This window comes from Bufo bufo, chromosome 5 (genome assembly GCF_905171765.1).
Source record: "Bufo bufo chromosome 5, aBufBuf1.1, whole genome shotgun sequence".
Taxonomy (NCBI): Eukaryota; Metazoa; Chordata; class Amphibia; order Anura; family Bufonidae; genus Bufo; species Bufo bufo.
Window position 1 is genome coordinate 210,484,055 of NC_053393.1, and position 11,804 is coordinate 210,495,858.

Genomic DNA, 11,804 nt, shown 5'->3' on the forward strand with positions numbered 1-11,804 from the left:
TTGATAACGCCCTGTGCCTCTCTGTAATCTTCTTACTACAAAATCACGGTCACATCTTTATCTCACCGTGATTTTGTAGTAAAAAGGTCACAGAGAGGCACAGAGCGTTATCAATCATGTTACTGCTCCGTGTCTCTGCAATCCAGAGCGCGGCTTGGCACTCTTTCACGCAGCGGATTACCCGCATGGCATCCGCTCGTGTGAAAGAGCCCTTAGAGGACCCTGAGATTTTCCATTTTTGCATTTTCGTTTTTCACTCCCCGCCTTCCCATAGTCCTAACTTTTTTATTTTTCCGTTTACAAAGCCCTATGAGGGCTTGTACTTTCTAGTGGTGCCATTTAGCGTTGCGTACCATGTAGTGGGAAGCGGAAAAAAAAATCCAAATGGGATAGAATTGGGAAATAACGCAATTCTGACAAAGGTTTTTTTTTTTTCTTTTACACCGTACACTATGCTGTAAAATTGACCTGTTATCTTCATTCTCCAGGTCAGTACGGTTACAACAATACCACACTTGTATAATTTTTCTTGCTTTTTAATGCTGAAAAAAAATTAAAACCTTTGAGAAAACAAATTATCACCATATTCTGACCCCTACAACGCCCCATATTCTGCCCATTGTGTTAATTGATGGCTATATTTTTCAATATAACAATCTAGGGCTGCCACCTAGTGGCCTGTATTGGTATATTTCTCTAATAGACTCCGAAGCCTGCTTGAGGCTACGGTCTTTTTGGGCAATGTAACAGGTTCCCCGATCTCAGCCGGAGAACGCTGTTATCGGAGGGGAAGGGCGCGGCTTCCGCTTCCGGACTGCTCAGATGCCATGGTCACATTTGACCACGGCATCTGAAAGGGAAATGTATGCAATCAGCCTTATGGGTGATCGCATACATGTGCCGCAGGTCTCTGCTATTTAAAGGGAACCTGTCACCGGGAGTTTGTGTATAGAGCTGATGACATGGGTTGCTAGATGGCCGCTAGCACCTCCGCAATACCCAGTCCCCATAGCTCTGTGTGCTTTTATTGTTTAAAAAACAAACAAAACGATTTGATACATATGCAAATTAACCTGAGATGAGTCCTTTTCCTGACTCATCTCACGTACAGGACTCATCTCAGGTTAATTTGCATATGTAGTAAATCGGTAGTGCCTGTTCAGCACTAGGCTTCATGCACACGACCGTATCCGTTTTGCAGTCTCAACACGCATGACATCTGTGTTGCATCTGTTTTTTTTGCGCACTCTGTGGTCCGCATTTTACAGCTAAAAATAGGACATGTTGTATCTTGTTGTGCAACGGACACGTGGATGTGGACATGAGGCCAAAATCCATAATACTTTATTTAGTCTTGAAAAAATGTAAAATCCATTTTGCTGTCTATCGATATGCCATCACTATCCCAGGTGGGACAGCCCCTGTAACATCTGCACCATGAGGCACACAGACTTTATGATGCCGCATGGAGGTGAAATGATTCCATCCACTTGGCTTCTGCTGTAAACCCTAAGGGTACAGTCACACGGCGGCTTTTTAAGCTGAGATTTTTCACTGAAAACCCGCCAGCGGCGGTGTCCTCTCTGCCTCCCATACATCTCAATGGGAGGCAGCACTAAGGATCGCGGGGCGATGGTCTAAAGCCATGGCCGTGCCGAGCAAGGACATGTCCCTCAGCATTGTGAACACCCCCTAAGGGTTATGTGCAGAGTATGTATTAGGGCTCATTCAGACGGCCGTATGCTGTCCGCAAAAATGCAGGTCCATTTTTTTGCAGATTAGATGTAGACCTATTCACTTCTATGGGGCCTTTTTCTTCCATTCTGCGGCTCCACAAAACAAATAAAACCGGTCCTATACTTGTCAGTGAGAATCAGGACATGGCCCTATTAAAGTGCAATCCGTTTTTTGCGGACATGCTGAACTGCAAAAAAAAAAAAAAAACGGATTCGCATACTTGCGGCCAGCATACTACCTTCTTAATGAGCCCTTAGACAGAGAGTTTCTGTGCATAAAATTCGCACTATAGCACGGTACAAGCCAAGTAAATGAGATGTCCAAAATCTCATGTACACAGTGTGGAAATTGACCTGTGGTGTAAATTTTGAAATCTGCAAGATGTCAATTGTTTGAGTGGATAAAAATTTCTTAGAAAAGGGGCAGAATAAGTTAAAAATTGAACATGCAATACCCATCTCACCTGCTGGTCTGACGCGGGTCCACCCACAGTCAGCCAATCAGTGTCTGCAGTGGTGACCTGCCTCAGCTGTGATTGGCTGAGCTCTCACTTCCTGTGTGTCACGAGGCACTAGGGGTGGAGCAGCGGTGGGGGATTGATGGAGTATTGCCTCAACTTTTTATATATATTTTTTTTAAACCATCCTGCTCCTTTTCTCAGAAATCTTTATCCAGCTGACAACCCCTTTAAGAGAAACACTGCCGGTGGGCACAGTCTATAGCTGACGGTTATGTCCCCGGAGGAACGCTCATTTCAGAACTTCATCCCCTAGACATCTTTATCTTCCAGCGCGGTTCGTATCAATCCCATCTTGTCAGGCATACAAGCACTTCAGTAATATTAGGATAGGATTACTAGAGCCGACTCCATGCACTGGGTAACATATTAATAAACAGTCATCCATCCGTCAGGCGCAAGATCTGCACAGAATCACTGGAGTAAAGCACAGATTTGGGACCATAGACAGGGGTATTCCCATCTCAGACAACGGCGGCATATCGCTAGGATATGCCCCATTGTCTGATAGGTGCAGCTCCCACCTCTGGGACCAGCACCTACACCGAGAACGGACCCCTGAAGATTGTAGAGGGCGCACACTGCGCAGCCACCCTCCATTTATTTCTATGGGGCCGCCGAAAATAGCTGAGCGCTGGCTCGGCTATTTCCATCAGCCCCATAGAAATTAATAGGAGCGGTGGACATGCAAGCGCGGTGCGCTCCCATTCAATCCTATGGGGAGAGCGATTGGCGGTGGCCAGACTGCGGGAAACCCAGGGTCCTCCGGCCGCCACCTTTCCCGCTCCGTTCTCAGTGTAGGTGCGGGTCCCAGAGGTGGGACCCGCACCGATCAGACAATGGGGACATATCCTAGCAATGGGGGCTGCTTTTATGCAGAAACAGCACCACCCCTGCCCACAGGCTGTCTGTGATACTGCAATTCAGGGAGTGGCGCTGTTTCTAGACGAAAGCCGCCATGTTTTCTAATCCTGTACATGGCAGGTTTTTGCCCCACAGACCATGCTGCACATTAGCAGAAAAAGAAAATGAACACAATCCTAGAATAAGCGCTGCACATGAAAGCCGGGCTCCTGATCTAATGGCCCGGATCTGCAAAAGCGCCAATCTGGGCCGCTTAACCCCTTCGATGCCGCATCAATAGCAACCATGGCATCTAAGCGGTTAATAGTGAGGGAGCTCCCTCTGTCAGGTAAAAGCACCTCACGAGTGAGATCACATGGCAGTGAGGGACCTACAAAAATATCCAAGTTAGGGCTTGTTCACACGACCGTGCTGTGTTTTGCGGTCTGCAAATTGCGGATCCGCAAAACACAGATGCCGCCCGTGTGCCTTCCGCCATTTGTGGAACGGAACAGGAGGCCTATTATAGAAATGCCTATTCTTGTCCGCAAAACGGACAGGAATAGGACATGCCTCATCATTTTTGCGGGGCCACGGAACAGAGCAACGGCTGCGGACAGCACATGAGCGGCATCCGTGTTTTGCGGATCCGCAACACTATAAAAAAAGCAGAATTACTTTTTTTGTTATTTGCCATGAAAAAATAAAATAAAATGAACAAGCGATCAATAAGTGTTACATACCCCAAAACGATACCAATAAAAACAAACCCCAAAACGTTGGCCCACAAAAACAAAGCCCTCACATGGCTCAGTAGAAAGTAAAATAAAAATGTTATGGGTCTCGGGATGTAGTGATACAAAAAGATTATCTTTTTTCTTTTAAAGGTTTTTTTTGGGGGAGCAAAAATAGAAAAACAAAACAAAACAAAAAATTATTATTATTACAACGTAAGAGCTCACAAAGAGTTAATAAAAGTTAACCAGTAAGGTCTCTGTACACCAAAATGGTGCCATAAAAAAACTATAAGGCCTCTTTCAGACGGGCGTTGCGGGAAAATGTGTGGGTGCGTTACAGGAACACCCGTGATTTTTCCGCGCGAGTGCAAAACATTGTAATGCGTTTTGCACTCGTGTGAGAAAAATCGCGCGTGTATGGTACCCAAACCCGAACTTCTTCACAGAAGTTCGGGCTTGGGATCGGTGTTCTGTAGATTGTATTATTTTCCCTTATAACATGGTTATAAGGGAAAATAATAATATTCTGAATACAGAATGCAAAGTAAAACAGCGCTGGAGGGGTTAAAAAAAAATAATAATAATTTAACTCACCTTAGTCCACTTGATACCGGCATCTCCTTCTGTCTCCTTTGCTGAACAGGACCTGTGGTGAGCATTCATTACAGGTAAAGGACCTGTGGTGACGTCACTCCGGTCATCACATGATGACATCACCATGGTAAAAGATCATGTGATTACCGGAGTGATGTCACCACAGGTCCTTTACCTGTAATGAATGCTCACCACAGGTCCTGTTCAGCAAAGGAGAAGACAGAAGAGATGCCGGTCTGCGCGATCAAGTGGACTAAGGTGAGTTACATTTTTATTTTATTTTTTTAACCCCTCCAGCGCTATTTTACTATGCATTCTGTATTCAGAATGCTATTATTTTCCCTTATAACCATGTTATAAGGGAAAATAATAATGATCGGGTCTCCATCCCGATCGTCTCCTAGCAACCATGCGTGAAAATCGCACCGCATCCGCACTTGCTTGCGGATGCTTGCGATTTTCACGCAACCCCATTCACTTCTATGGGGCCTGCGTTGTGTGAAAAACGCACAATATAGAGCATGCTGCGATTTTCACCGCTCGTGTGCACAGCCCCATAGAAATGAATGGGTCGGTATTCAGTGCGGGTGCAATGCGTTCAACTCACGCATCGCATCCGCGCGGAATACTTGCCCGTGTGAAAGGGGCCTAAGGGTGGATTCACACTAGCGTTAGGGATTTCGTTATGAAAATAACGGAATCCATAAGACGGAAGGACGGATCCGTTCTTCTGCCCATAGACTTGTATTATGACAGAATGCAAAACGGAAGCCTTTAACCTCCTCAGGACCGCCGTACGCAGGATTGCGTCTTTGCGGCGGCCCTGCTCTTCTGGGTGGACGCGCCGGCGCGTCCTCTTGCGAGACGCGAGATTTCCTGTGAACGCGCGCACACAGGCGCGCGCGTTCAGAGGAACGGAAGGTAAGAGAGTGGATCTCCAGCCTGCCAGCGGCGATCGTTCGCTGGCAGGCTGGAGATGTGGTTTTTTTAACCCCTAACAGGTATATTAGACGCTGTTTTGATAACAGCGTCTAATATACCTGCTACCTGGTCCTCAGGTGGTCCCCTTTGTTTGGATCGACCACCAGAGGACACAGGTAGCTCAGTAATATGTTGCACCAAGCACCACTACACTACACCCCCCCCCCTGTCACTTATTAACCCCTTGATCACCCTTGATCACCCCTGATCACCCCATATAGACTCCCTGATCACCCCTGTCATTGATTACCCCCCTGTCATTGATCACACCCCTGTAAAGCTCCATTCAGACGCCTGCATGATTTTTTACGGATCCACTGATAGATGGATCGGATCCGCAAAACGCATACGGACGTCTGAATGGAGCCTTACAGGGGCGTGATCAATGACTGTGGTGATCACCCCATATAGACTCCCTCATCACCCCCCTGTCATTGATTACCCCCCTGTCATTGATCACACCCCTGTAAAGCTCCATTCAGATGTCCGCATGATTTTTACGGATCCACTGATAGATGGATCGGATCCACAAAACACATACGGACATCTGAATGGAGCCTTACAGGGGGGTGATCAATGACAGGGGGGTGATCACCCCATATAGACTCTATGATCACCCCCCTATCATTGATCACCCCCCCTGTCAGGCTGCATTCAGATGTCCGTATGATTTTTACGGATCCACGGATACATGGATCGGATCCGCAAAACACATACGGACATCTGAATGGAGCTTTACAGGGGGGTGATCAATGACAGGGGGGTGATCACCCCATATAGACTCTATGATCACCCCCCTGTCATTGATCACCCCTATGTCATTGATCACCCCCCTGTCATTGATCACCCCTCTGTAAGGCTCCATTCAGACATTTTTTTGGCCCAAGTTAGCGGAAATTATTTATTTTTTCTTACAAAGTCTCATATTCCACTAACTTGTGTCCAAAAATAAAATCTCACATGAACTCACCATACCCCTCACGGAATCCAAATGCGTAAAATTTTTTAGACATTTATATTCCAGACTTCTTCTCACGCTTTAGGGCCCCTAGAATGCCAGGGCAGTATAAATACCCCACATGTGACCCCATTTTGGAAAGAAGACACCCCAAGGTATTCCGTGAGGGGCATAATGAGTCCATGAAAGATTGAAATTTTTGTCCCAAGTTAGCGGAAAGGGAGACTTTGTGAGAAAAAAAAAAAATATCAATTTCTGCTAACTTGTGCCAAAAAAAAAAAAAATTCTATGAACTCGCCATGCCCCTCATTGAATACCTTGGGGTGTCTTCTTTCCAAAATGGGGTCACATGTGGGGTATTTATACTGCCCTGGCATTCTAGGGGTCCTAAAGCGTGAGAAGAAGTCTGGGATCCAAATGTCTAAAAATGCCCTCATAAAATGAATGTGGGCCCCTTTGCGCATCTAGGCTGCAAAAAAGTGTCACACATGTGGTATCGCCGTACTCAGGAGAAGTTGGGGAATGTGTTTTGGGGTGTCATTTTACATATACCCATGCTGGGTGAGAGAAATATCTTGGTCAAATGCCAACTTTGTATAAAAAAATGGGAAAAGTTGTCTTTTGCCGAGATATTTCTTTCACCCAGCATGGGTATATGTAAAAAGACACCCCAAAACACATTGCCCAACTTCTCCTGAATACGGCGATACCACATGTGTGACACTTTTTTGCAGCCTAGGTGGGCAAAGGGGCCCACATTCCAAAGAGCACCTTTAGGATTTCACAGGTCATTTACCTACTTACCACACATTAGGGCCCCTGGAAAATGCCAGGGCAGTATAACTACCCCACAAGTGACCCCATTTTGGAAAGAAGACACCCCAAGGTATTCCGTGAGGGGCATGGCGAGTTCCTAGAATTTTATATTTTTTGTCACAAGTTAGCGGAAAATGATGATTTTTTTATTTTTATTTTTTTCCCTTACAAAGTCTCATATTCCACTAACTTGTGACAAAAAATAAAAACTCCCATGAACTCACTATGCCCATCACGAAATACCTTGGGGTGTCTTCTTTCCAAAATGGGGTCACTTGTGGGGTAGTTATACTGCCCTGGCATTCTAGGGGCCCAAATGTGTGGTAAGGAGTTTGAAATCAAATTCTGTAAAAAATGACCAGTGAAATCCGAAAGGTGCTCTTTGGAATGTGGGCCCCTTTGCCCACCTAGGCTGCAAAAAAGTGTCACACATGTGGTATCTCCGTTCTCAGGAGAAGTTGGGGAATGTGTTTTGGGGTGTCATTTTACATATACCCATGCTGGGTGAGAGAAATATCTTGGCAAAAGACAACTTTTCCCATTTTTTCATACAAAGTTGGCATTTGACCAAGATATTTCTCTCACCCAGCATGGGTATATGTAAAAAGACACCCCAAAACACATTCCTCAACTTCTCCTGAATACGGAGATACCAGATGTGTGACACTTTTTTGCAGCCTAGGTGGGCAAAGGGGCCCATATTCCAAAGAGCACCTTTCGGATTTCACTGGTCATTTTTTACAGAATTTGATTTCAAACTCCTTACCACACATTTGGGCCCCTAGAATGCCAGGGCAGTATAACTACCCCACAAGTGACCCCATTTTGGAAAGAAGAGACCCCAAGGTATTTCGTGATGGGCATAGTGAGTTCATAGAAGTTTTTATTTTTTGTCACAAGTTAGTGGAATATGAGACTTTGTAAGAAAAAAATCATCATTTTCCGCTAACTTGTGACAAAAAATAAAAAGTTCTATGAACTCACTATGCCCATCAGCGAATACCTTAGGGTGTGTACTTTCCGAAATGGGGTCATTTGTGGGGTGTTTGTACTGTCTGGCCATTGTAGAACCTCAGGAAACATGACAGGTGCTCAGAAAGTCAGAGCTGCTTCAAAAAGCGGAAATTCACATTTTTGTACCATAGTTTGTAAACGCTATAACTTTTACCCAAACCATTTTTTTTTTACCCAAACATTTTTTTTTTATCAAAGACATGTAGAACAATAAATTTAGAGCAAAATTTATATATGGATCTCGTTTTTTTTGCAAAATTTTACAACTGAAAGTGAAAAATGTCATTTTTTTGCAAAAAAATCGTTAAATTTCGATTAATAACAAAAAAAGTAAAAATGTCAGCAGCAATGAAATACCACCAAATGAAAGCTCTATTAGTGAGAAGAAAAGGAGGTAAAATTCATTTGGGTGGTAAGTTGCATGACCGAGCAATAAACGGTGAAAGTAGTGTAGGTCAGAAGTGTAAAAAGTGGCCTGGTCTTTCAGGGTGTTTAAGCACTGGGGGCTGAGGTGGTTAAAAGGCATTCCGTTTGGTTTCCGTTGGGAAAGCATAACGGATCCGTCTGGGTCCTGTCGACATCACTTTGTTTTCCGTCTTGCATAACGGGACCCAGACGGATCCGTTTTGATTCCCATAGACTTCTATTAGGACGGAGAGCATGCCTTTTAAAGGCTTTCCGTTTTGCATTCCGTCATAATACAAGTCTATGGGCAGAAGAACGGATCCGTCCTTCCGTGTTATAACGGAAAGCCATAACGCTAGTGTGAACCCACCCTAACTTGTCCCGCAGAAAATAAGCCGATGGAAAAATTAACAGTTATAGCTCTGTAGCAGTATATGTAATGTGACAAAAATATATATTTTTTAAAGCGCTTGGTTACTAAGGCCCCAAATGCCTGCAGATAGAAGGGGTTAACCGGTGACCCAGCATGTCTGGTGGCACTAGGACAGGTATACAGGGAGCCACCAGATGGAGACCGCATTCTGCCGCTGAGGTCATAATAACCGCCAGGGGGCACTCTGAGAAAGACAGCAGGTTCTGCATAGTGCGCAATGTCACAGGCCCTACCTTTCCATCTCTGTCAAAGGGCAGGTCCAGTGCCCCGTGTTCAGCGGCGGCGCCGGCTTCTTCTTCTTCTTCTTCTTCTCCCTCTCCCTCCGCCTGCTCTACCGTTTCAGGGGCAGGCCGGTAATCCGGGTAGAAGTTATTAAAGGAGCGCTCCTCCATCTCCGCCTCCCCGCCGAACTGCAGCTTCAGCCGTTTAGACATGCTCTCTCCCATCTCCCCGACCGAGAGCCGGCAGGGACAAAACACCCGGCCAATTAGCGCAACGCGTCCTCTGTGCACTGTCACCGCCACACACCGGAGGGCTCAGTGCCACAGAGAGCTGCCAGTGTGTGGGGCAGTGTGGTATTAATGATATGGCCAGTCGCGATATGTGTTGTGGTGACAAAGCACAAATCTCCCTCAGCAGCTAGCATTCATAGCTTCTTCACCTCCTCCTGTCACCATGAGCACAGCTGTGGCCAGCGTCCAGGTCACATCAGCCCCAAAAGTTCTTCATCCTTCCAGTCATGTGAACCCCACAGATCCCTCCTTACAGGGAGCCCCAACATCCACAGCAGGGTCCACTGGTGGAGATGTGAGGAGAGCATCCACTTCCCTAAATGCCCAGGAGCAGCGCTCCTCCGTCCCCTCACAGCCTTTGTCTTTGGTGCTGAGTTTGTCTTCCCTCCCTGTGATCCACAGATGAAGAAGTGGGTAGGACAGGCTCAGGGGAGGAGGGCTGCAGTCACACACGCCACGCACAATTGTCAGCACCGCCATGACGGACAAGCCTGCTCCCTCACTGAGGCAGCTTCACACATGATGTTTTCCAAAACGCCACGCTGGATGATGCGAAATTGTAAGGCTACATGCACACGTCGGTGAAAAACGGACATGATGGACCAATGGTAGTCTATGAGGTTATTTACACTGCAATTGTTTTGACAGCCAGCGAATAACGGACGTCAAAAAATAGAACATGTTCTATCTCGTCCGGTTTTTCGCTGACCAACTGCCCCCCATACAAATGAATTGGTCCGTTTCTCAGAATGGCATCAGTGAAAAACAGTCAGGACAGTGTATCAGTTTTTTAATGGACTTTTTTTTCACTGTCGAGTGCATGTCGCCTAAGACCTCCTATAAAACACTGCGTTTTTTTTCTACTGGTTTTAATAACTTTTTTCCAAAATTGCGGCATGCTCTGCGTATGTCGCTTTTTATTTCTGATGTTTCTCATAGGCTTATCTGTAAGAAATGAAAGGCCTGAAAAAAACGCAAATAAGACAAAAAAAAAACACCCCAAAGAAACATATAGGGAAGGCTGAATACTCAGCCTGCAATTGTGGGAGGGGCGTAAGGGCTTTATATTCTCCTCCCACCTAGTCACCTGTGCACGTGCAGTTTCGGTCATTGAGTTGAACCTGCGCGCTGCCTCAAGCCTTCAGGAGTTTGTTTGGGTAAGTTCCCTTCCTCTTCACAGCATGGCCGGCCCGCCCGCACACAGCACTCCGGTAAGTATGGCTACACTCGCCGCCAGCTCATCCCACGTGGTGCGGCCCAAACAGCGCGGCCACGCACCACAGTCTGCTCCCTGTTGCTGGATGCCGGCCCGATCCCTCTCCACGGGGAAACTTCCCGGAGTCCGGCACAGCGTGTCTGACCCGATCCAGGACTCAGTAGCGGCAGCTGCCCGCTTTCCTGCATGGCGCAGCTGTCCACAGGGGGCAGGTTTTTCCATCCGGCCCTCTCCTCCAGTAATGCCAGGCGCCCCTTCCCCCGCTGTGTCCCTGCAGGCGCTCCAGCCCACGTCCCCACATTCCCGCAGCCCGATACTGCCACTCACCGCTGCGTGCACATCCTAGGGTGGAGCCTTGTCTCATCAGCAAGCTCGGCAGAGGCTCTATCGCTACCCAGTGGATGTGCCGCAGACTGCTTCTCTGTTCAAAAAAAGAAAGAAAAGGAGCACTTTCGCCACCCAGTGGACATGTAGGGGAATGCGTTCAGAAAAAAAAAAACATTTCTAGCTTACGTTTGTTAAATTAATGTTGCAGCCGGGTACGTTCCAGGCTTACGTTTGTTAAATAAATTTTGCAGCCGGGTACGTTTCCAGGCTTACTTTTGTAAATGTAATGTTGCAGCCGGGTACGTTTCCAGGCTTACGTTTGTTTAAAATTAATGTTGCAGCCGGGTACGTTTCCAGGCTTACGTTTGTCAAATCAATGTCGCAGCCGGGTCCGTTTCCAGGCTAACGCTTGTTAAAATTCATGTTGCAGCCGGGTACGTTCCAGGCTTACGTTTGTCAATTTAAATATCGCAGCCAGTTGCGTCCTAGGCTTACGCTGGTTATATCATGTTGCAGCCGGGTACGCACCAGGCTTACATTTTTGTCGAGTACTCACGTTTGCAATGTCAGTGTCTAGCCAGTCACCTTCCAGGCCCACATCGCTGAGACATACCACCTCCTTCGGCCCGTCTTTCTTCACGCAGCCATGTTTCTCTTTTCCTAGCCTTCCATCATTTAACTTCACTATCACGTTCCATCCACCTAGTGCCCCGC

At 46.6% G+C, this 11,804-nt stretch overlaps 1 protein-coding gene across 2 annotated transcripts in view; it reads right to left on the reverse strand.

The window, feature by feature from the left end:
* LANCL2 (LanC like 2) overlaps positions 1-9,674 on the reverse strand; it is an 87,663-nt gene extending 77,989 nt beyond the window's left edge. For both annotated transcript variants that reach the window (XR_005779037.1, XM_040432389.1), the window contains exon 1: positions 9,269-9,674. Coding sequence is in view for 1 of the 2 variants with exons in the window: in XM_040432389.1 (XP_040288323.1) it covers positions 9,269-9,481 (213 nt within the window). In the remaining variant the exon portion in view is untranslated. The remainder of the gene's footprint in view (positions 1-9,268) is intronic.
* Positions 9,675-11,804: the final 2,130 nt, after the last annotated feature.